A 24025-nucleotide genomic window follows, 5' to 3' on the forward strand; every position below is an offset into this window, starting at 1 on the left:
TTGCTATGAACGAAGGGAACCGAGTCCTACTTGAGAGCCATCCATTTTAATGTTGTGCCCAAATTTCACTGCCTGCCGCTCCCCACCACACACACAGGGTAGACCTCCCTCCCTCCCTCTGCTAGCCCGCTGAGCAGGGAGGATAGGTGCACTCGTTAATTGCTACCGGCGCATGCTGTAACTGGTAACTGGGTGGGCGGACTCAGCTTAATATCAAAACGGGCTACGCCACGGAGTGCATCTGCCGACTTTCTGAGCAGCGAAGTGTTGCGTGAATTGCATTCAAGGAAAGACAACTTTATTTACACAACACATTTCATAGAATAAGTAAATTCACTGACTAATGCAGATCATTGACATTAGGTCTGGACATACTATGAGTGATTTAATGCTGCTGCAGTCCACAGATGCAAAATGAAATAGTGGTGGGTCTAAGATCATCTGATCCAAATCATACCATATCATTATATTAGAGATTTAGCCGATAAACAGTAGTCTAGTGCCCGCCCCCCTAAAAAAAAAGGGAACGAGGAGCCGCTATTTTGAACGGCTCTCGGAAAGGAACGGAGCCATAAGATCCAGCTCCCTTCAAAGAGCCGTAATTCCCATCACTAGTGGCTTCAGCGTGACACGCACGCGGGTGGTGTGAACGGCCTCGCCTGTTAACAAGGACGCCTAAATGAAACTTGTGGGTTCAGCGTAGGTTGAGCTTAGGTTGAGCGTTGCTTCGGCATATGGTGTGAACAGGGGGCTAAGACGTTGGCTCTGACCACATGAGACTTCCGCTATTATGGAACCATTTTCCCACATTACACATGTGCGCAATAGTTTACCAATCTCCAAAGCTGTGTGCAACAGAAAATCCACAACTGCAATATTTCACCATTTTTGCACCTTAATCAGAGGGGTGAAACAATTTCAAATCAAAGCAGAGATTCCCAAACCTTCATGTCAAGCATCCCCACCCCTCTAATAGACACGCTTTAGGGCAGTGATACTCAACTTGCGGCCCGCGATAGGGTGCAGAGTGGCCCCCCGACCATTTTCTAACTCACAATGAAAACTAACGTGAAATAAAGTTTGACTGAGCTCCAGCTAAATTGTCAAATATCGCCATCTGCTCGCAACCCAGACACTTATGTATGTACTTAACTAACCTAACTTAACCTTACTAACTATCCTGTGTGCACAAAATTGGCAGACTAAACCCGAGCTGGCTTGATATTAAAGTCTGTTCATTACCTAGCACCTGGCCTCCTATCATTGTACAAAAGTGGCCCCCGGGCAAAGAAAGTTGAGTGGACCAGCTTCTGATTTTTCACAGAGAGCATCCCTTCAGATATTCGGATATTATTTGAACGGTGGGGAGATACACTCACACCACTTTATTAGGAACACCTGTACACCTTCATATTCATGCAAGTATACAATCAGATAGTTGTGTGGCAGCAGTGCAATGCATAAGATGTAGATCAGGGGTGCCCAAGGTACAGTGGCGCCGGAATGAGTTTGAGATGGAGGGACAGTGATGTAGCACAGTGGTCTGCCACCAAGTGGCCAAAAAGGGTATGACTCGGGAAGCGCCTTAATTGTTATAATGTCGCCGGTGCTCGCCGCTAACCAATTAATCAACCAAACCAAAACCAGTCATTTTTTGTTTGTTTTTTATTAGTCAAAAAACTCTGGCACTCTCTGGCCACCTCGCCGGGCCGGTGGTGGAGCTGCACTGTCTCTACCCCTAACCCTAACCCTGGTCTCTCACCTCTGACAGCTCCGCTGGCAAGGCAATAGTAGTAGCAGCAACAGTAGGCTGCCGTTGCTTGGTTGCACATACAAGTTTGCTTTGCACAAACCTTTTCTTCTTTGGCTGCGCGTTTATTTTTCTAGCTAATGTAGGCTATAAGGTCGGAGATGGCACATAAGGTGGGGCTCGGCTGGCTGCCGCTGCGCTGTTTATACTCCTCTCTTTTTTTCCATTCTCTCATGTTGCGGCCGGGGTCAAATTGTCCGTTTGTCCCCCTCATTCCGGTGCCTATGCCAAGGTAGATAGTGATCTACCGGTAGATCTCGGGCCATCAATAAGTAGAATAAGTAGCTTGCCAAAGAAATCAAAAATGTAGCCTATTATTTGTCCACACAGATAGAGGTTAGACAGTACTGTATGTACAACTGATTTAATGAGACCCACAAAAGACAAAAGTGCCACTATTAGCACGTCTGTCTTTTTACTAAATAAACAGTTTTTACTAGGATTTTAAATAGCCTACTGTTGAAGTGCGGAGCAGCCATCTTGGATTTTTGAGGTTGGGGCTGGTGAGGCTCCCCCGAGTTCATCAGAGAAAATCCAGGGTGACATCACCTTGTTCATGACCTTTGAACCGTGAAATCCCCAGCTCCCAGTTTAAATGGAATGCAGCCTATTTACAATTGCAATGGCACTTTGGTAGTGTTGACAATGAGCTGAAAGCTGATACCCAGTGTATGTTGTTCCTAATAAAGTTCTCGTGAGTGTAGGCTATGTGACGATAGCCCTTTGATCAAAACAGAAATCCCCATTTTAATATCTCACTCCCAACTCTGAATGAATGAAAAAACATTAAATTTCAACTATAGTCCTCATTTTGCTGGGACACTCACCTGCTATAGCCTACCTACCCGATTAGTGCACCCCACTTTGGAAACCACTGCACTGGAGTAGAGAAATACCCTTTTATGACCAGTATTAATACATCCGACACAGCAGATGGCAGCATCGCGCTAGCTAACGATCCACTAGAACCAACACCCGTGAAGAGAAGAAAGGCTAAAGAAAGGCTCTCATCAACAACAGTACTAGCGTTACATCACCTGCAGCGGTAGGGCTATCACGCAGTTTTAATTATACGATGTTGGTGTTTATTCGTGCTTTAGTATTGCATTTAATCATTGTATGTCACGTTTACCGCTGGGCTTGCAGCGACTAGTTAGAGTTTACGGTGAAGCTAAGCTAACTAGCCGCTGCAGCCAGCTACGCTAATCTGTGTTTAGTCTGTGCAGCAACGGTGCGTGTGGGTGTGTGGGGCCGTACAGAATGGCGTGCTGTACTGTACGACTAGCTAGCTAGTACTACATTGCGGACAATAGTGTTATAAGATCGTTAGCTCACTGTATAACGTTACTCACGTTTTCTCCCCCCTGTCGTTTTGCCACCTCTTTTCTGCAGATTTATTTTGTATCTGGCCTAATTAAAAAGCACCAGAGCCAGAGGCTATTCCGCTGTAAAATGGATACGAGAGCGTTGATGAATCCCTATGCAGACTACGATGGGAGGCCTGAGTCCACACAAGCACTGTTTGATTCTCAGGGGAAGGTAATGTATCAGGAATGCACTGCATATTTTAATGTGCATCTAATCTTTATTTTATTTTTTATTGATTGATTGATTGATTGGCTGACTGAAATTCTGTATTGACAATGTAAAAATATATAACATACATAATATATGCACAGTCTCACCAGGAGGCGTCATATCGTTGTAGAATTATTGTCAAAAGGATAAAATACAATAAAGCCCAAGAGCTTATTTCCATTGTGGTCCTTTTTGTTCCCTTCAGCTCACACAAGCATTTTCCCAGCGGGTGAGCAGCAAGGTCAGCGAGCTTCTGTCTGTCATGGAAAATGGGCTGAAGTCTGCTGACCCCAGAGACTGCACCAGCTACACCGGCTGGTCAGGTGAGGACAAGACGAAACCTCTGCTGTGTGCAATATTGTCAAAATCAAATATCACAATATTTTAGTTATTCATAGCAATGTGTATGTATGCTTTCATAAGATATTTACACACAAGAACATAGTAAAAAAAAAAAGGGGGGGGGGGGGTGCGTACGGGTAGTGCAGCCGCGGTAGATTAGATTCCCTGCCTACCAACACGAGGGTCGCAGGTTCGAGCCCCCGTGTTACCTCCGGCTTGGTCGGTTATCCATACAGGCACACTTGGCCGCCCGTGTCTGTGGGTGGGAAGCCGGATTAAGGGTATGTGTCCTCGTTGCTGCACTAGTGCTTCCTTTGGTCGGTCGGGGCGCTTGTTCGGGGAACTGGGGGGAATAGTGTGATCCTCTCACGCGCTACATCGTGCAAGTGGAACTCATCGATGTCAGGTGACACTAGGGCTGGGTGATATCGATAAAAAATTATATTGATATAAAATATTTCATATCATCGATAATTATTGACAAATTTTGACCCGTTTTTTATTTAAAAAAAACGTACGTGCTCTGAGTGCAACTGCAAGCAGTACTTTACAGACATGGACGTTTTATTTTGATGACATAGCCTAGCGTTGCCAGCCTTCTAAAAAAACATTTGGTAACGTACATTTCAGGGTTGTAGGGTTAACGTTAGGTGAATCAGTGAATGAGCTCCCCCGCACTCCGCAAAGTAACACTGCAGACGTTGGTGTCTAACATTAACGTTATGTCCCGGGCACAGAAGACTGCGGGCTTGTGACGGTAACGCTATTAATAGAACACATGTTAACACGTCCATCTACGTTAACATGAATTGAAGCTCACTCACATCAAATTATTTGTAATGTTTACAGACAACGTGTTCTGCTTTCGGGGTCCCCTTTACTAACAATTAATTCCTCTACTCATCTCCTCCTCCTGTTCTGTTTCACCATGGTGGTGTGGTGCCGGGTGAAACCAAACTTGCTGTTCGCGTCACTAGCACTGCCCATGTCAAGGGATATGATTGGCTGTTTATAAGTGGGGGAGGGTGCACTCGGAGTTTGTCTGTTAAATGATTGGCTGTTTCCGTGTCACTTGTAGTAACAAGGTACATGATTGGCTGTATGAGCCACGGAGCAGAGGGAAGCGCTCTATCGAATGTCCCTATGGAAGCATATTTTTATTGTATTGATGACGTCTCTATCGCGATATATATTGCTATTGTTTTATCGCCCAGCCCTAGGTGACACATGGATCGGAGGAAGCCCATGCTAGTCTACAATAGAGTTGGGTTGTTTTCTGGTTTTGCCTGTCTGGTCCGGTGTACGAGCTTAAACCGCATTGATTTTAATATGCAAACCAACTGAACCGGCATTTGTGTACGCTCAGCTGGGCGCTCTGGTCGCTGGCCTCCAGCTGCTAGCTCTTACAGTCGGGGGTGGGGCGTTCGAGCAACGCTGCGCGGTTGTGGCCAATATCAAGTTTGTAGTAACAAAATTAACCTTGTCTGTATTTCCAAAAAACACTACTGAAAAAACTAGTCCATACCCAAGGATGCGTGCGAGCAGATGAGCAGGAAATGGAGTCTAGCTAGATTACAATGGAGTTTAATAATCATAATTGATTAGCTTGGTGACGTAATTTCTCAGCAACCAAGGAATAGATTTCAAAACGATTTCAGAGTTGAAATCAGCATGACTTCTACATGCTACAAGCTCAGTGACCAAAACACTTTTTAGAGATTGTTACGTGGCGTGACGTAAAGTCACAATTACGTGCAGCTGAGAGCCGGCTATTTGCTGGTAACTTCATAGAGGTGGGTGGAGGGAAGATGCACACGGTGTATGGTGTCTTTGTTTACTAGAAAGTTAATGTTTTTTCGAGTGACGAGACATGGCAGAGTTAGGTGGTGGCCACACTGATCGATGGTGTCTGTCCATCTGCGTTCATAATTATTTATCTGTTCACTTCCATTAATTTTCAAGACAGCCGGGAGGTACGGTGGTGCAGTGGTAAGCACTATCGCCTCACAGCTCGAAGGTCGTGGGTTCGATTCCCACCTAGGCCGATGTGAACACTGAAGGAATGCGTGCCCGTCCGCATGTCCTCGAGTGCCCACCACCCGGGTGGGGGTCGGCAAAATGGCCTTTCTGTGTGGAGTTTGCATGTTCTCCCCGTGCCTCCCGGGGGTCTCCTTCATATAGGAACCCCCTTCACAAAAACATGCAACATCCTGGTTGCTTATATGGTTCCTCCTCTGATCGTTAAGGGCGCCTGTTCAGAGGGAGGGGAACTGGTTGGAATAGCGTGAACCTCCCACGTGCTATGTCCTACCGGTGAAGCTCCCTCGGGCAGGTGAAAAGAAGCGGCTGACTTGACTGCCCATGTCTCGGAGGATGCATGGAATCAGTCTCGGCTCTCCCCAGATCGGCAGAGGATGGAGTAGCAACCAGGATTGAGTAATTCAAATGAGCACTAAACGGGGGATAAAAATGGGATAAAAAATCGGGGGGAAAATTAAAAAAAAAAAAAAAAAAAAAAATTTCAAGACAGCTGTCCGTCTGTCGGTGGAGCACTGATGAAGCGTTAGGGCTGGGCGATAAAACGATGTCGAAAATTTTCACGAAAAAAACGGCCACGATAACGATGATAAATTTATGAGCTGTAATTTCGATAAAATATTTTCAGTGTTCCGTTCAAAACCCCTCAGAAACATGACCGCAACTTAGCACAGCAATGCTTATTGTGAATAACATGTCGTTTTTGGGGGGTATTTGAAGGCAACACTGAGTGGAACCAATGGCATCAATGGAAAATAAACCATGTGATGCACGCGTTTGCGGAAGAATCCCTTTCTCAGTGCTCAGAGCCTCGCCATCGGCTAACCAGTTAGAGCCTGGCCCGGCAAGAGTAACATAAACAGATGGAAGTAAAATATGTCAGGCCGTGGATTTGTACACGGGAGATAAAGCTGCAGCAGACAGTAGTTCTGGTTATGGGTAGCGGTAGCTGGCTGTCATGAATGGTATCAAATTAGCATCTACATCGCGTTAGCTAACGCTAACGTTAGCTTACGCTCTAACGTTAATATCTTCATACTTGACAATCTTGCTAACGTTATGCTATCTGTTAGACCATCTATAGCAGCTATCCGAATAACATTACACATCTATGGTTTAAACAGTCTTTGCTTCCTTTATCAAACCAACAGCAGCTAACTATAGCTGCATAATCAACACCTAGCCTTGGACCAAGAAGTTCATTGCATTAAAACAACATAATGCAATACACACAACAGAATAAGCACACCAAAGACCAGTGGTATAAGGGAAAACAAGTAACAAGCATAGAACAATTATAATAAGCTGAAAATGCAAATAGATCAAGTTACATTAAAAAGCCATAAGTGAATAGTATGGACAAACAGATAACTAAATAAAGGGTTATCATTTAATGACAACAATAGCCAATGAGCGGCATTGAGCCTCTCTCATGAGAATACTTTGAATTGAATTCAACTTAATTGTAACCGGTCAGAGATTAATAGAGTCGTATCGAATACATTCTATATCGCTCTGCGTTGAATTTTAATTGTGCCCCTAAAATTCTTCATGTGCTTTTTATGTGCAATTAGTATTATTGATAAATGTATATCGCGATAAATATCGACATCGATCGATATAAGAAAACATATCGTGATAAAAAAAATTGCCATATCGTCCAGGCCTATGAAGCGTACGTATCCAGCAAATTTACATACGTTTTGATGGATAGAAAAGTTCAAGAGGGCTGAACTTTTTTTGGATGGACATATCGGATGGACGGATAGTCACCATCCGTTTAGCCAATCAGTCGGGGAGGTGTTCTCAGAGCAGAAATGGCTGAGCAGGTTGTCTGCATCGATATAACGTAATTAGGGATGCACGATATGGATTTTTAGAGCCGATACGATAACCGATAAATATATTCTTCTTGGCCAATAACCGATACGATATAACCGATAATTATTATAATAAAAAAAAATATATATATATATTTTTAGTTTTTAACCTGTATTTTATGCACACCTTGGGTTAAAAAAGGGTTAGGGTAGATGTATGGATGTAGTGAGCATAGCTCTGACCTAACCAAATCTAACTAACATCACTGTGAACGCAAAACAAAGAAAACTTCTTATATAATATGATTGTTTTAATAAAGTGTATCACTCAATTATAGTCAATACAAAAATAAAGGCTTTTATAGAACGGAAAGCCAAGCTGCTTAGTCTGCAGATAAAACACAATGACAAAAGGCATAGTAATTTAGACTCTTATTGTCATACTGATCTGTTCAAATTTTGCATTGGTTCCAGTTCTCAGTGAATTGTAGCCTGGGCCCAATGAATGGGGCAGGCATATATACAGTCCATGGGCAGGCACTATAAACCATCTGTGTCGTTTCACTTTTTACTGAAAAATGCTGCCACCAGATTAAATAAAAGGCACTATGTAATGTTGACTGACTGATGCTTTTTATGTAGCCTAATGTGCGCGACTGCTCCTTTGTTTTCATTATTGGCTCTGTCCCGCAGCTGACGCTAACTAGCGCGGTTAGCTTAACGTTAGCGAGTGGTTTTTTGGAGTTAAATACACAATCCCTGGATGTTTCATTTCGGGTAAAGGGGTTTCCATTAGTTTCTATAAGTTTACGCAAGCTCTGTGTATTAAGTGCTTTTGTGGGGCTGTTTGATCACAAGCCACAGACTGTAAATGTCACAGTTTGCCAAGCGGACGAGCCTGCAGGGTAGGCCCGCTACGACTGAGCTAATGCTAACAAAACTCGCTAACACAAACAACAAACATATCCGCTGCATCATCGCCAGCTTTGGTTTAACGTAATGCCAGCTTAGAGGTTTCCCCTTCTCTCGGAACCTGTGTGGGACATGGATTGCAAATTACAGTAGCTTTCTGATCATTGTGAAACTGAAAAACAGCAACACACTACACACTGGCAGCAGCCATGTTTGCGTCACAGCTGTGATGTCAAGAATGTGCGACAACAAAAAGCTCCGCTTCCGAGGCAAAAAATAAACAGGATTATTATCGGATAATTTATCGGAAAAAGGCCATTATCGGAATAATAAATAATAACGCAAAATGGCCATATCGGCCGATAATTTATCGGTCCGATAATTATCGTGCATCCCTAAACGTAATGTTATTTTAACATTATAAATATCAACAACTAGCCAACAAATACCAAAGCTGGTGGGCTTCATGGAAACAGCATGACTCGAACTGGCCGACAATTACATCAATCTGGTCATTCAGTGGCATTTTATTGACACATAAGTAACGTAGCGCACAGAGCTAACGGCAGCTTTCTTCTCTCGGTTTATATGCGGGTCGCTGACACATTCAAGGTGCTTACCACCACCTGCTGTACAAGTAGGTTACTTGTACATGCAATGGACATACATCTATCCGTTTTATAATTCTGTCAATTTTCTGACTGATCACTGTGGCCACGGCCGTAGTGTCAAAGAAAGCAACAACTGCAGTCCAGGGAATCTACCGTTGCACTACCCGGACACCCCCAGATATGGTTTCTGAGGCTTTTCTCATCCTGACAGAAAACATTTCTAGCGGAAATACATAAGACACCCAAAAAAACATCCTACCAAAATGGTAAAACAGTGACACCCATCTCATCTGTCTATCCACAGGTATTGCTCTGCTCTACCTGCACCTCCACAGTGTGTTCAGAGAGCCTTCCTTCCTCCAGAAGGCTCTGGACTACGTGAGCCACAGCTTGAAGTGTCTGACGCGGCGCCATGACGTCACCTTCCTGTGCGGCGATGCAGGGCCTCTGGCTGTGGCTGCGGTGGTTTACTATCGCCTACAGAGGGCGCAAGAGGCTGACGAGTGCATCAACAGGTCAGGCTCGAATATGATTTTACAGTTTGGTCAGGTGTTTGGACAGACAACTCTCATTTACTTCTGATGATGGATCCTATTTTTGCTTTCTGCCTTTGTTTTCCTTTTTTTTGTATGTTCCTGTTCACTTGCCTATACTCAATTAATCCCCAATGTAGTGCTGCACAATATCGTTCCAGCATCGTCATCGCAATGTGCGCATGCACGATAGTTTTTCCGATAGTTAGGATGTGCAATGTCAAGTAAGGCAAATTAGCTCACACACTTTTTTTGCTGCTTGATACAAATGGAAAACTCACACGGTTCTCATTTTCCATGACTACTGTACAAGAGAACTCTGTCTGATATAACATAATTTACTCTGATTTAAGGGTATGTTACCTTTCCAGCTTTCCCGGCTCCGAAACCGTAGTCAGGAAGCCTCTGGTGTTATGCTAGCCTGTTTTAGCTTAGCCTGCCTCATAGCTGGTAACAACCTTTTTAGAGTCCGGACCAACTTGGCAGTGAAGAAGTCTGGCCCTTTATTTCGGTACAGCAGTGAACATAATGCACGGGCGCTCGGTGACATTCTAAGCTCTTTTCCCTCTAACTATAGTAACTTTACACACTTGGCATCCTGCAACTGACTTTGGCTGCGGCTAAAACTACACTGACTTCCTACTACTACGTCACCCATGCAGGTTACCCACTAGGCCACCTTCTTAAAGGGGCAAGGCTTGATAGAACTATTCAAGTCATTTGGGGGAAATTGCTGTATTTTTCATATCACAATATTTATATATAGCAGAAACACAATATATTGCAGTGAATGCAATGTCAGTTTTTTCCAATACTGTGAAGCCCTACCTAGGGCTGGGCAATTGACCGGAAATATATCGAAACAGGCGTTTAGAACCTATAACCGACTTAATCTATAAACAACTTAATCTTGCTCAATTAATTCATAAATTTACTTAATAAATAATCGTTTATTAATCGTAATCGAGATCAAAGTTTTAAATAATTATGTTGATGATTTGCAGTCATATCGCCCAGCCCTACTCTCTCTACCCCAATGTCACTTTCATGTTAAGGAGTTCTCTTTTCTCTGTTTGTTGGCCAAAAATGAATACTACCAACAGAGCTTTGCATATACAGTACACATACTGTGAAGTACTTGTAATGGATGATGGTACTTGCAGGTACTTGCATACTACTAAAGATGCAAGTAGACCTCTAGACCTGTTACACGAATACACGTATGTTAATTCTTCATATTTTAACATCTGTTAACACTGTAAACAGCCAAATATGTAAAGGCCAACATAGCTTATAACAATTCAAGACACACACTTGGTTGCATGCTTTATTTATCCCTCCATATGTATTTATCCCACCAAAAGGCCACTGTAGCTAACATTATGAGCTGTAGCTAACACTGTAGCTAACATTATGAGCTGTAGCTAACATTATGAGCTGTAGCTGACACTGTAGCTAACATTATGAGCTGTAGCTAACACTGTAGCTAACATTATGAGCTGTAGCTAACACTGTAGCTAACATTATGAGCTGTAGCTGACACTGTAGCTAACATTATGAGCTGTAGCTAACATTATGAGCTGTAGCTGACACTGTAGCTAACATTATGAGCTGTAGCTGACACTGTAGCTAATATTATGAGCTGTAGCTAACACTGTAGCTAATATTATGAGCTGTAGCTAACATTATGAGCTGTAGCTGACACTGTAGCTAACATTATGAGCTGTAGCTAACACTGTAGCTAACATTATGAGCTGTAGCTAACACTAGCTAGTAGCTAACATTATGAGCTGTAGCTAACATTATGAGCTGTAGCTAACACTGTAGCTAACATTTTGAACTGTAGGTATTGGCTAATATTATGAGCTCTCAAAAATACAAAATGGATTTGGCTACCCGGTAGGGATACGCGGGTCACCCAGAACCCGCCGGGTCCCGCAGGCGGGCTGGGTTGGCAAATTATGAAAATATTGCGGGTGCGGGCGGGGCAGGCTCAGAACGTGACAAAGCAACATTATTAAATAATTTAGAGCAGTGAAACACGCAGAGTAATTAACCGTGAACTCTCTCTCACACACACGTAGGTCTACACACAATCAGACAGACTCTTGCTGCACTCTCTATACTATAGCCTACATGGAGTAAAGAAACGCTTCAATGAGGTAGCCTATGTGCTCTCAAAACAAACATTTTGGAAGGATTATTCGCTGTAATTATTATTTGAAGTGTCCATAAAACTAATGCCACCGCAGATTTTCTGTTGTGGACTCGACTGTGATCTATTTGTCAACTTTACTGCAACGTGAGTAGGCTACGTGACCGGCTGCGAGCGCATGAGGTAATTAAAAAAAGCCGTATCTGCAAGCCGTCTGCACACCTGCTGCACACTACCAGCTTAATTAATTTAAGAAAGACCGACATGAAAGCAGCCGCGCAACTCATCCAGAGCAGTACAACTGTTGTCGCGCACGGCAGCATGTGAGTGTCTGTGTGTGTGTGTGTGTGTGAGAGAGAGAGAGGGGGGGAGAGAGACAGAGTTATTAGCTACTTTGCACACCTTGGAAGCTCTGCTGTGCTCCTCCTGAGTCCGGAGACATATTACATTAAATTGGCCGTTGCGGGCTGCTGGGTTGGGCTGGGTTCGGAATTTTCAGATATTTTAATGGGCTGGGCGGGGCGGGCTGGCTCCAATGATGGGTTGGGTTGGGGCGGGCCTTAAAAAACCCTGACCCGCGCATCACTACTACCCGGCATTCTAAAAATATGTTTGAGATTTCCAAATAACGGGACATGTGTGTGTACACCACCAGCATTTTTTGTTCAGTTTTGTTTGTTGCAGTGTTTCTCTGTTGATGTCTAGACTGTTGGTAGCTTCTTGATAAGATGTTCCCTCTTGTGCAACACACTGTGCCTGATGGGCACTGCTGTCAAAGCTTCCCACACTCACAGTCCCTCAGTCACAATAAGCCCTTCTCACCAAACCAGTTACGTCTGCACCACTTTTGACTGGATGTGAGCGCCGGCTACGACACAAGGTCATGGCGACTGCATAATAATGTGATAATGATCTCATCTCCCCCAGACTGCTGCAGCTCCACCAGACTGTGGTGATGGGCTCGGGTGGGCTGCCAGACGAGCTGCTGTACGGCCGCATGGGCTACCTCTACTCCCTCGTCTTCGTCAACCAGCAGCTCGGACAAGACATGATCCCTCTGCAGTACATACAGCAGGTGGGTGAGAGTCAGAATCACGTCGCGTTTCAAGTGTGAGTGAACATTATTAAGTGAAGTTATCCTTTCTTGCAGATGTACCGTACTTCTGTTTTTTAAACTTTGTTTATCCGGGGGAAGGTTGAGTGTAAACCCACATTGTGTAGACCCCTGCAGCTGGGAATCGAACTCGGTACCTCCGGCGTGGGAGGCAAGACGCTCTAGCGAGAATGCTAAAGGGCAGTTTATGGTACACCTATTTATGGTGGTCGCCACCGACTATCATCGATGTCCATTGGCCCAATGGTGAGGGCTCGAAACGTAATTTTTTTCCCAATAATTTATTTTGCAATTTTCAGAACATGGGGAACAAGAACAGGCTGAAACGTTGTCATTTTTAATGTAAAATAAAACAAGAAATATTGGGAGCTACCAATAGTGTCGCGAGTCTTCCTGAATCTCATGAAGTAACTATTTTGACTCAGCACCTGGAAAAGAGATGTGCATGTGTGTACTTTGATTTCTCTAGAACAGAAGTTCTCAAATGTTTTTCCGCTAAGGACCCCTTACAAGATAGAAAATCTACCGGGGACCACCCCCTCATTCTGATTTGCGATTTTGGGCTAAGCTATTGTTTCCATGGTAACGTGCTTGACTTTTAAATGGATAGGTTTGTTAGATTAGAATGTAATCCATGAACCATTTTAGATTTAAAGCATACAATATTTTCATTGAACTATGAAGCTTTTGTAAAAAAAAAAAAAAGTTTTATTTTTATTTTCCTGAAAACCTTTCGCGGACCCCCTGGCAAAGTGCCACGGACCCCCATTTGAGAACTACTGCTCTAGAAAACAAAGTAAGACATAAGATATGACACAAGATAAGAGACGGCAAGTCCGAGTCACCATAGTACGGCACCATCTTGGAACCTAAGATGTGGGGTGTTGTGGCTCAGGAGGTAGAGCGGGCTTTCCACCAATCAGAAGGTCGCTTTTTCGATCCCCGGCTCCTCCAGTCCGCATGTCGGAAGTGTCCTTGGGCAAGACACTGAACCGCAAATTGCTCCCGATGGCTGTGCCAGCACCCTGCGTGGCAGCTTGCCGCCTTCGGTATGTGAATGGGTGAATGTAGGCACATTGTAAAGTGCTTTGGATAAATGCGCTATATAAATGCAGTCCATTTACCATGTGGAATCTTATTTGTTGCGTAATTGTCTCTTTCTTGCACTCATTAAAGTCCACTTAACTTGAACTCATCTCTATTGAGTTCTTCAATGCACACAGATGAGGTGGGATTACGATCCGATATGTTGGTTCCTTCCTCAGATTAACGAGGCAGTGCTGGCGTCCGGCGAGAACCTGTCCAGGAGGGTCCGGATCCAGGACCGGAGCCCCCTGATGTACGAGTGGTACCAGGAGCAGTACGTCGGTGCCGCTCACGGTCTGGCTGGCATCTACTACTTCCTCATGCAGGTGAAGCCCATGGGAACACAGACTGACATATTTTTCTCTTCATTCTGGATGGGCGGTTGAATTCAGCGCTGTGTTTTTCCCATCGTGTCTCTTCAGTTCCTTTTCCATCACATTGATCTCATAGTTTCTAGTGGTTTCACAGCCTTTGCAGGAAATAATATAGTCCAGTCCTTTATCAAAGAGGCACAAACACACTCATACACAAATTCAGAGACATTTTTCATGCTTGATTTAAGATGCCAATTTCTTCCGCAACAATTTCTACGGGAACTCTCATTAATGGTTGGTAGGCAGGCTCCAAAATTAACAAGTGCCAAACGCTGGTAGAGTTTGTCTTGGCAGATCAATCAATTATAAGGGTCACCTGCTCTCTTGTAATTTTGAATTCTGTTGCTCTTCATAATGAATTACAAACTTGATCTGTTACATAATAACTGGCAGTACTTGATTCTAAACACAAAATAGGATTGGAAACTGAAGAAAATATATTAATTATTTTGGCTTGTAAAAATTATTCTTGGCAGGTACATTTATTAGATTACCAGCCCTTGGCAGATGAGACAAAAAGTTAATTTGGCCGCAGAAGCCGGTAGCGTTGTCACAATACTAGAATGTCTTTCTATTTTTTCCTCCCCAATTGTACTTGGCCAATTCCCCCTGCTGTCCCGGTTGTTGCTCCACCCCCTCTGCTGATCTGGGGAGAACCATAGACTAGCACATGCTTCCTCCAATACATGTGCAATCACCAGCTGCTTCTTTTCACATGACAGTGAGGAGTTTCACCAGCAGGACGTAGCGCATGGGAGGATCACACTATTCCCCCCCAGTTCCCCTCGCCCCCCGAACAGGCTGATCAGAGGAGGCGCTAGTGCAGCGACCAGGTCTCATACCCCAACGGCTTCCCACCCACAGACCCGAGCAATTGTGTCGGTAGAAACGTCTGACCAAGCCAGATGTAACGCTGCCGGGAATTGAACCCGGGTCTCCGCGGTGGTAGGCGAGTGCTTTTGCCTCCACACTACCCAGACGCACCGCAATACTAGAATTTTTAACTTTCATACAATACCCAGGAAAATATCAATATGCGATAAAATCTTCCATACCAAACAAGGCAGATGGATGGACAGACAGACACATGCTTCTCCATAACATAGGCCTGATAAAACTCATTAAAAACTTTTCACTTACACAGCAGATTACCCCTGCTCTGGTCGTTTGTTGAAGCAACATATACCTACTAATGATAGTAATCAGCAGGGCTAGAGTTAGTGGATTATTATTGACAATGATTTTTAATAGACCATTTCAACTTGACAACTTGAACACTTTAAATTTGACCCTATCTTATTTCCTGTTAAAGTGTTTGCTAATACAATAGCTGACACTGACAGGAAATAAACTAGGGTCTAAACTGTTCCCTAGCAACAGAATTCCAGTGAAACGGTCTATAGGACATTTCAACATCCGGTCGAGCCATCTGACCGGGCCAGGACAATGCATCTGAAAACCAGACAGTCCGGTAACGTTAGCTAGCTCTGTAGCTAATGTTTGGTTTTCTAGCTAAAGTAAAACGGATGGTGTGCAGGGTACATTAACATTTTATGATAAATGTTTAATGCTTCACTGATGTTGAAACAGGAGCTTTCGCTAACCTCTCAAAATTCTTTATATAGACTAGACTGCCGCTTCAGTCCTTAAGGTGCTTCGCCAAGTTTGACGTGTTGCCCCCTTCGTCGGCACCACTCTGTAGCATTGTTTGCTGACTGAGGTAACAACCCAGCTGACTGCTAGTGTGTGTGTGTGTGTGTGTGTGTGTGTGTGTGTGTGTGTGTGTGTGTGTGTGTGAGGGGCTAGTGGAGGCGGAGAATTAATGTTTGATTTTTCATCAAGAGTAAGCACTGCTGGTATTGATACTGTTGCAAATGAGTATCCGTTTCCTATTGTTAGTACTGATACTTCAATACTTGTGACAACCCTAGAAGCCAGTCTGTCTCTTGGCAGCTAATTAGAATTGTATTGAAGCTGCCACCTGTTGCTCGCTAGTCTTCTCTATAACATTGTGTAATCTTCTCTCCTCACAGCCAGGCTTTGTCTCTGGAGAGGAGAGGGTGCACAGGCTGGTGAAGCCCAGCGTGGACCTGGTCTGCCGCCTCAAGTTCCCCTCGGGAAACTATCCCCCCGGTATCGGGGACGAGCATGACCTGCTGGTGCACTGGTGCCATGGATGCCCAGGGGTGATCTACATGCTTCTGCAGGCCTACAAGGTGAGCGCTGAGGTGGCAAGTTAAAAGTGAAGGGTTGCTGTTTCAAAACACTATAACTCACTATAGATTTGGGGGGGTCAATCTGATGGTTATTATTCATTGTCTATAAAATAGTGTTTCTCAGTTTAGGGTGTGGGGACCACCTGAGGGCTTTCCAGGGTAGTGATTAGCGAATGTAGAAGAATTACTCTTTTGATCATAGTTTTACTGTTATCTCTCTACCTACAATACAGAGAAGTCATTTAATTCTGGACAAAATCATATCTACCAATAAACATATTGTCAGATTTAGGTCAGAGAGAAAAAACCTATCAACTGAGGATCTGTGGCCCTAATGTGTGATGTGAAAATGTGTTCTGCTCTAAAATATAGAGGTTCCGTCTTTAAATGTGTTTTCATTTTGCCAATCAGTGACTTAGCTTACCGACTATCCTTATAAAGTGACATTCGGTTTCATTTTGTGCTATCAATCATTTCGTAAGAGACAAGTCATGCTTTACAAATGATGGCTATTTCATTTTGACATGAAACTGTTTGACACTCGAGAGGAATTAAGCTATCAAGAGCTCTATGCTACCTTAAAACATAGTTGTTCAGTAAGACCGTTTGTTTCATATTCCTTCCCCCAGTTTTTGTTCATAATATAGCGTCTACCCTTAATCCAACATGTAGCAAAAATAAATCACTTTTCTTGTGCAGGCTCATAGTGCCATCTAGTGGTGTATAGGGATGCCACGGTGTGAACATTTTCACACCGAATAATAAGCACGTGACCTCACCGGTATTACCGGTTTCACCGGGAAATGTAAACAATAGGATTGTTAGTTCCTACTAGTGCATGTTGTTCCCGGGAACAATAACAGTGAGACACCAGTCGGGTATCCATAGCAGCTAGACTAGAGCGAACGTTACGTTATATGTATGTTGATAATACAAGTTTTAAAGTAAGCAAGAGTCTATGCTTTAACCGTCCAGGTTCATAGAGACAAGACGCACGCTGCTGCTGTTTAAAGTACTAACGTTAGCATGGACGCTCACAGTCATACAACACTGGCTGCATCACAACTCATGGCTACATCTGACTCAAGACAACTTTTCAGAGGCCCCTGGAGACAATCTTTCTTAAAAGAAACTAACGTTAGCGACACACCTGGAGACTTTTTCTGACATGGGATTAACAATACCAGCAAGCAGCAGTAAGCAGGCAATGACTGAATGCTGGTAAGTCCTCCCTCCCGTTAGCATTGATGCTAAGTTAGCATCGACTTTTCGCTGTGGAAAAAAGGCGTTTCCAGAGATGGCCCGCAGTGACAACAGTATGCACACGCATGCAGGCTTAGCGAAGGGTCTTACCTACATGTGTATGAGGAGCGCATCATTTGTGTTCATAAGATGTATAGCGTTAACTCACGTTAGTTGCTGGTCTAACCATAACAGCGGAGCCACACTGCAGCCGAGAGGGAGTGCTTGTAATTTACACCGGCGCACGCTGAAACTGCGGAGTTTTCCTTTCAATTCTTCCTCCTTAAAAACAAAAGGTGTTACCGGTGGGCACGTTATGTAATCGGTGTATCCCCCAACACCGTGTAACACCGGTAACACCTAAAATCGCGGCAAGCCTAGTGGTGTAGAGGATTTATTTGTTTGTATTGTTTTTGTGAAGCAGTAATGTATTTACAGCAGATCAAATAGTCATGCTGCCTGACACAGTTGATAAAGTAGTGTTGATTTCTATTTTTAAAGGGCTCTCTGTGTTGTGTTTACATCTGGATTAGAGTGTACCTCATTATGTAATGTGACATCATGACACAGAAAGCATTTAGAAGAATGGCGTCATTCAAAGTGCTGCGGGGGTAATTCTGCGACCTTTTTAGCTTACAGCCCCCCATTCAAAGTGCTGCGGTGGCACTTTGCAACCTTTTTAGCTTACAGCCCCCATTCAAAGTGCTGCGGTGGCACTTTGCAACCTTTTTAGCTTACAGCCCCCCATTCAAAGTTCTGCGGGGGCACTTTGCAACCTTTTTAGCTTACAGCCCCCCATTCAAAGTGCTGCGGTGGCACTTTGCAACCTTTTTAGCTTACAGCCCCCCATTCAAAGTGCTGCGGTGGCACTTTTCAACCTTTTTAGCTTACAGCCCCCCATTCAAAGTGCTGCGGGGGCACTTTGCAACCTTTTTAGCTTACAGCCCCCCATTCAAAGTGCTGCGGTGGCACTTTTCAACCTTTTTAGCTTACAGCCCCCCATTCAAAGTTCTGCGGGGGCACTTTGCAACCTTTTTAGCTTACAGCCCCACATTCAAAGTGCTGCGGTGGCACTTTGCAACCTTTTTAGCTTACAGCCCCCCATTCAAAGTGCTGCGGTGGCACTTTTCAACCTTTTTAGCTTACAGCCCCCCATTCAAAGTGCTGCGGGGGCACTTTGCAACCTTTTTAGCTTACAGCCCCCCATTCAAAGTGCTGCGGTGGCACTTTGCAACCTTTTTAGCTTACAGCCCCCCATTCAAAGTGCTGCGGTGGCACTTTTCAACCTTTTTAGCTTACAGCCCCCCATTCAAAGTGCTGCGGGGGCACTTTGCAACCTTTTTAGCTTACAACCCCCCATTCAAAGTGCTGCTTGGGCACTTTGCAAACTTTTTAGCTTACAGCCCCCGATTTCATGTATAAAGTGAAGAATGGTGAACTTTGACACCAAATGATTTTGTGTTGCTGTCAGGCTTTTTTACGGATTAATTTCTGGGAGATGCCGATACCTGAATGTGAAAAACATGTTTGCAAGTTTAAAACAAACAAGTTTAGAGCCCCTGGCTGTTAAGGATAACAGGTTTCCCATTGTGGCCTTGCACATGTGCCAGTATCATCTCGTGCCCATTAAGCTTCACAACAACCATGACTTTCCAGTCTTACTAAATGAATGCTGGAATAAAATGAAAGCATCTAGTGGCTTTTTGCTATTAAAGGTATGAATCATCAGTGCGTCCTGGTGGCTCACCTGGTAGCACGCACACTATGGAGGCTCAGTCCTTTGCGCAGCCGACGCGAGTTCGAATCCGACCCGGGGTCCTTTGCCGCATGTTATCCCCTCTCTCGCTCCCTCTCCTTTCCTGTCTGCCTCCCATCTAATAAAGGCAAAACAAAAAATTAACAAAAAAAGTATCTAATCTAATGGTCTTGTCTTGCATCTTGGCTTATTTGTGAGGATAGAATCGTCTGTATTTTTCATATATTGACAAATTGATGGGTTTCAGGCAGCAAAGTTTTCCCAAAATGAGTATAGAGTGTCCCATCCTAAATATGCATCCTCTCCTTTGTTCCTGGTTCCAGACCTTCGGCGTGCCCCAGTACATGGAATACGCCCTGCAGTGTGGGGAAGTGATATGGAGGTTCGGCTTGCTGAAGAAGGGCTACGGGCTTTGCCACGGCGCTGCAGGCAATGCCTACGCCTTCCTGGCCCTCTACCGGAACACCCACGACCCCAAGCACCTGTACAGAGCCTGCATGGTTAGCGTGCACAAAAGACACATGATCACTAGACATCATAATGTAATCTGCATCCATTCCGACAGCCGTTTGAGTAGTCACACAACTGCAAAGTGTAATAATCAAGTGATATCTGAATTAGGTACCAAAAACGTTTTGGTACTTTGCTTGTCTTGGAACCATCTGGTTGGGTTGTATGCCAAGAAACTATATAAAAAAAAAGTATATTTCTCATTCCTCCACTGGTCCAGGGATTTGAACCAGCAACCTGCCAATCACAAGCCTGCTTCTGTAACCTCCAGGCCAGAGTTATGAGTTATACACATTCCTTCCAACCCACTATATTTCTGTCAGTCTGTGTAATGCAGTCACAACAAGCAAAAGAGCTCATCTCGTAATGTGGCATGTTGCTGATCCGCCCAGCGCCCTGCGACTTTGATGTAAGATGTGAAAGTCTTATATTAAACTTCCTTCAAAGTACTGCCAGTCATAACACAGTGAGCCGCTCGCCAGCCTTCAAATCGGAAATTATTCACGAAACAGCGGGCAGTTGAGAAGCGTGCTCCTCTCATCTTTATTATGAATGGGTTGGTAGCTGTCGGTGCGATTTGGCGTCAACGCAGGCAGAGTCGCTCAGAGGCCTTTGGATGCGTTCCAGGTGGCACGAGTCCCATGTGTACTTTCATTAATATGGATCTATTCATAGCGGATGGAAATAGACTCTTCAGATGTCTCACCGAAGCTCCCTTACATGCTCCCCTGCGCAACGGAGTGACATTGTGGTCACAATCTGATACCGTGACAGATGCTAGTATTTCGCTAAGAGGGGCACAATTTTGAGCAGTTGTTGACATTGCTGCTATTCTCTTGAGACGGGCGAGATGCAGCCTCCTGTTGTAATGGAATGGGAATGGTGTTGTGACACTGCCTCTCTCTCTGTCGGTCTCTTTCTCTCTCTGTCTCTCTCTGTTTGTCTCTCTTTCTCTCTCTCTCTAGTTTGCAGACTGGTGCATGAACTATGGGAAACACGGATGCAGGACGCCAGACAGACCCTTCTCCCTTTTTGAAGGTATGTGATGACATGGCCCATTCGCCAAAATATCACATCATATATATATATATATATATATATATATATATATATATATATATATATATATATATATATATATATATATATATATAAAAGAGTTAATTTGCAAAAACCGATAAACGCCATTCTTAAAATGAACAAACATCTGTTTGATACTCCCTGGAGTGCACATAGAAAACATTGAGGTGATTTATGTGAAAATTATCAGATGAATATGTTTTAGTTATGATTGATAATACAAACTTTCCAAAAATAAATTAATTGCAGTATAAATACATCAATATATAAAATAAAATGATAAAAAATCCAAACGGAGATACCTGCTTTTGCAAATGAACTCTTCATATACCGTATATATACATTATATACATATATCTCATTTGAAGTCATTTATTTTTGTCCCTGTAATAGTGATGGAATGCAGTTGTGTCAACTTCCTGTGTCTCTTCCTGTTTGCAGGCATGGCAGGCACCATCTACTTCTTGACCGACCTCCTGCAGCCAATGAAATCAAGGTTCCCAGCTTTTGAGGTGTAAAGGTATCTGCAGACAGCCCTCCCCACCCACAATATGGAAAACATGACAAGAAGAAGTCCCACGCCCCCTCTCTCTCTCTGTCTCTCACACTCATGCACTCATAAACCGCCATAAATGATATCCGGGGACTTTGACAACTCCTTATCCCGCGGGGTCTCATGTCATTGACTGGATGGTGTTTGCGTCACAGTGGTTGGCTTTGATTATTGCTTTGGACAGTGTGCCATGTCTTATCTAGTCCTCTTCACTGGGAACCTGACATCTTATTAACAGGATAAATCCTTTACCCGCAGCTCCACTACCTAATTATCTCAAAGATGTGTCAAAGGAGAGGGCTTCTCTAGATTTTTGGTTCCTTTTTATGTACATGCATTAATACTACTGCTTTATATGTTGCTCAGATTGTGGTGTTGAATAAAGTGCGAATAAGATGTTGAATAAAGTTGCAACAAAGCGGAAGGGAAGTAATTTTGCAATTTCGGACTTAAGACGTAATTGTAGGATAATTGTAACAATTGTTTTTACAGCTGCATATGTTTCTGTTATTCTGTAAGGAATGGATGCTTTAGTTTGCTATTCTGTAGAGTGCCTAAGTTATGCCCTCTTCTGGGTTCCACGTGGGACCTAGGAAGTGAATTTCCCAATTCACTTTTGCCATTAACGTTTCGTAAAATCCTTATGAAAAGAGTTTTACATGGACAAACCACGCGAGAGGGAGGGGGGGAAAAATGTCTGTCTTTGGTCCGAGTCAATTGTTCTATCTCTGGTGTCTCGTGATTCATCTTGTACCTGAATCGCTTGCTTTGTCCAAGTCCTCTTTTCACTAGTGGAATACCTGTGCAGTGTATCGAGTGTAAATGTTGCGCTCTTGAACGCCCAACCCGTATGGACTGTGTGCTTGCAGGCTGGCCAGAGCAGCAGGGACAGACATTTCTGTGTCTTTTGTTCCCGCGACTCATAAATGTCGTAAAAATTAATGGAAAATAGCTCACCAACAGTTACAAAAACATGAGCATCTATGTGTGTGATGTACATACAAAGAATTGGCGCGATTGGATTTGTGAAACATGCAAAAAAAAAAAAGATTTCCCTCTCCCTGGAGCTGTAGCGTCGCTCCTCAACAGACTGCAAGAGCTCTGCCCCGGGCTGATTTGCACGGTGAAGCTGCGCAGCCATTGTGCAGCATGACCAAGTTCGGCCATTAATCTGTGCATTCTGCAATTAATTGTCCCTAATTACCTAATTCAAAAATCTGGCTCCATTTGGTCACCCTGAAGGTGCGCCCTTTACGCAGGGATGCTCTTCACACTTGCTGATTTCTGTAACGTCAGTGGAAAATGAATGGGGAAATTCACTTCCTAGGTTCCATGTGGAACCCGGAAGGGGGCGTGACTTGTGACTTAGGCACTCTATAATGTTTCTTTATGGAGAATATACCTAACAGCCAAGCTAGTCATGTTTTACTGTATATAAAACAGTGAATTGCTAAAATATGTAATATGGACACAGTGAAAGTGCTAAACACAGTGACATTTGGGTGTAATGTAAACTGTGGCCTGTCCTCTGCACTAACTGAATAATAAACCTTGTAGCTTTTTACAGCTATTGCTCTAGACTAGAGCAGATTTTAATTCTGTTTGTTTTGAGGTTATGAGTTTATGCAGCGGCAGAGAAAAGCCACAGCGGGGCAGTAGAGAGTTGCCTCCTTGTCAATGGCATGTCACATGACTTCACCTTCATCAGGCGCAATAAAGCAATTCACCTTGAAACAATTGGTCATTTTAAAAATAGCTCTACAGGTCAAATGTATGTTTTCATTCTATGCACTTTTCATAGCTATTCTGGATATGGATACTGACAGTTCAATAAAACGCCATGTAAACCATGCAGTAAAATGAAGGAGACAGGCCAGATGTGACTTATGTCACCCATAACCTCTTGCTTTAAATGAATTTAGCAGGCAAGTGAGTCCACATATGTGACTGGTGTGTCAAAACTCCTCTGTGGGACTCTTGGCTCAACTGGCCCGGTCTCTATTCCAAATAAGGCTCACGTAACACGCTGAAAAACTAACAGCGACACAATGCCATGGCTCTTTTTTTAAGCCCGCCTGCGACCTGCTTCTTTATGACCAGAGGCTGACCCAGCTGCAGTCTTAAAGGGGTAAGGAGGGTGCATGGTGGGATGGGTGGGTTGTGAGGGGGTTAGTCTACCAGAGAGTCCCGAGGAGCTGCAGCCTTCGCTTTCTTCCCCTCCACCACCCTACCCCCCCTTCCACCTCCACCTCCCATCCTGGGTTGAGGAGAAACTGAACACCTCCAGCAGAAATGG

General features: G+C 43.9%; 1 protein-coding gene across 1 annotated transcript; it reads left to right on the top strand.

The window, feature by feature from the left end:
* Positions 1 to 2778: 2778 nt before the first annotated feature.
* Positions 2779 to 22839, top strand: lancl1 (LanC antibiotic synthetase component C-like 1 (bacterial)). Its single transcript, XM_083632512.1, has 10 exons — positions 2779 to 2855; positions 3203 to 3349; positions 3594 to 3711; positions 9415 to 9625; positions 12726 to 12873; positions 14178 to 14324; positions 16406 to 16588; positions 19910 to 20086; positions 21062 to 21134; positions 21618 to 22839. The coding sequence occupies exons 2-10, from the start codon at positions 3263 to 3265 to the stop codon at positions 21692 to 21694; spliced, it is 1221 nt and encodes a 406-aa protein (XP_083488638.1). The 5' UTR covers positions 2779 to 2855; positions 3203 to 3262; the 3' UTR covers positions 21695 to 22839.
* The last annotated feature ends 1186 nt before the right edge of the window (positions 22840 to 24025 follow it).

This window comes from Poromitra crassiceps, assembly GCF_964638095.1.
Source record: "Poromitra crassiceps genome assembly, chromosome: 3".
Lineage (NCBI taxonomy): Eukaryota > Metazoa > Chordata > Actinopteri > Beryciformes > Melamphaidae > Poromitra > Poromitra crassiceps.

Excerpts from the sequence above, each read along its gene's own strand:
- lancl1 (XM_083632512.1), top strand. The coding sequence starts at position 3,263 with ATGGATACGAGAGCGTTGATGAATCCCTATGCAGACTACGATGGGAGG. Across the intron at positions 3,350-3,593 it reads TGTTTGATTCTCAGGGGAAG|CTCACACAAGCATTTTCCCA; the intron begins GTAATGTATCAG and ends TGTTCCCTTCAG. Across the intron at positions 9,626-12,725 it reads GCTGACGAGTGCATCAACAG|ACTGCTGCAGCTCCACCAGA; the intron begins GTCAGGCTCGAA and ends CATCTCCCCCAG.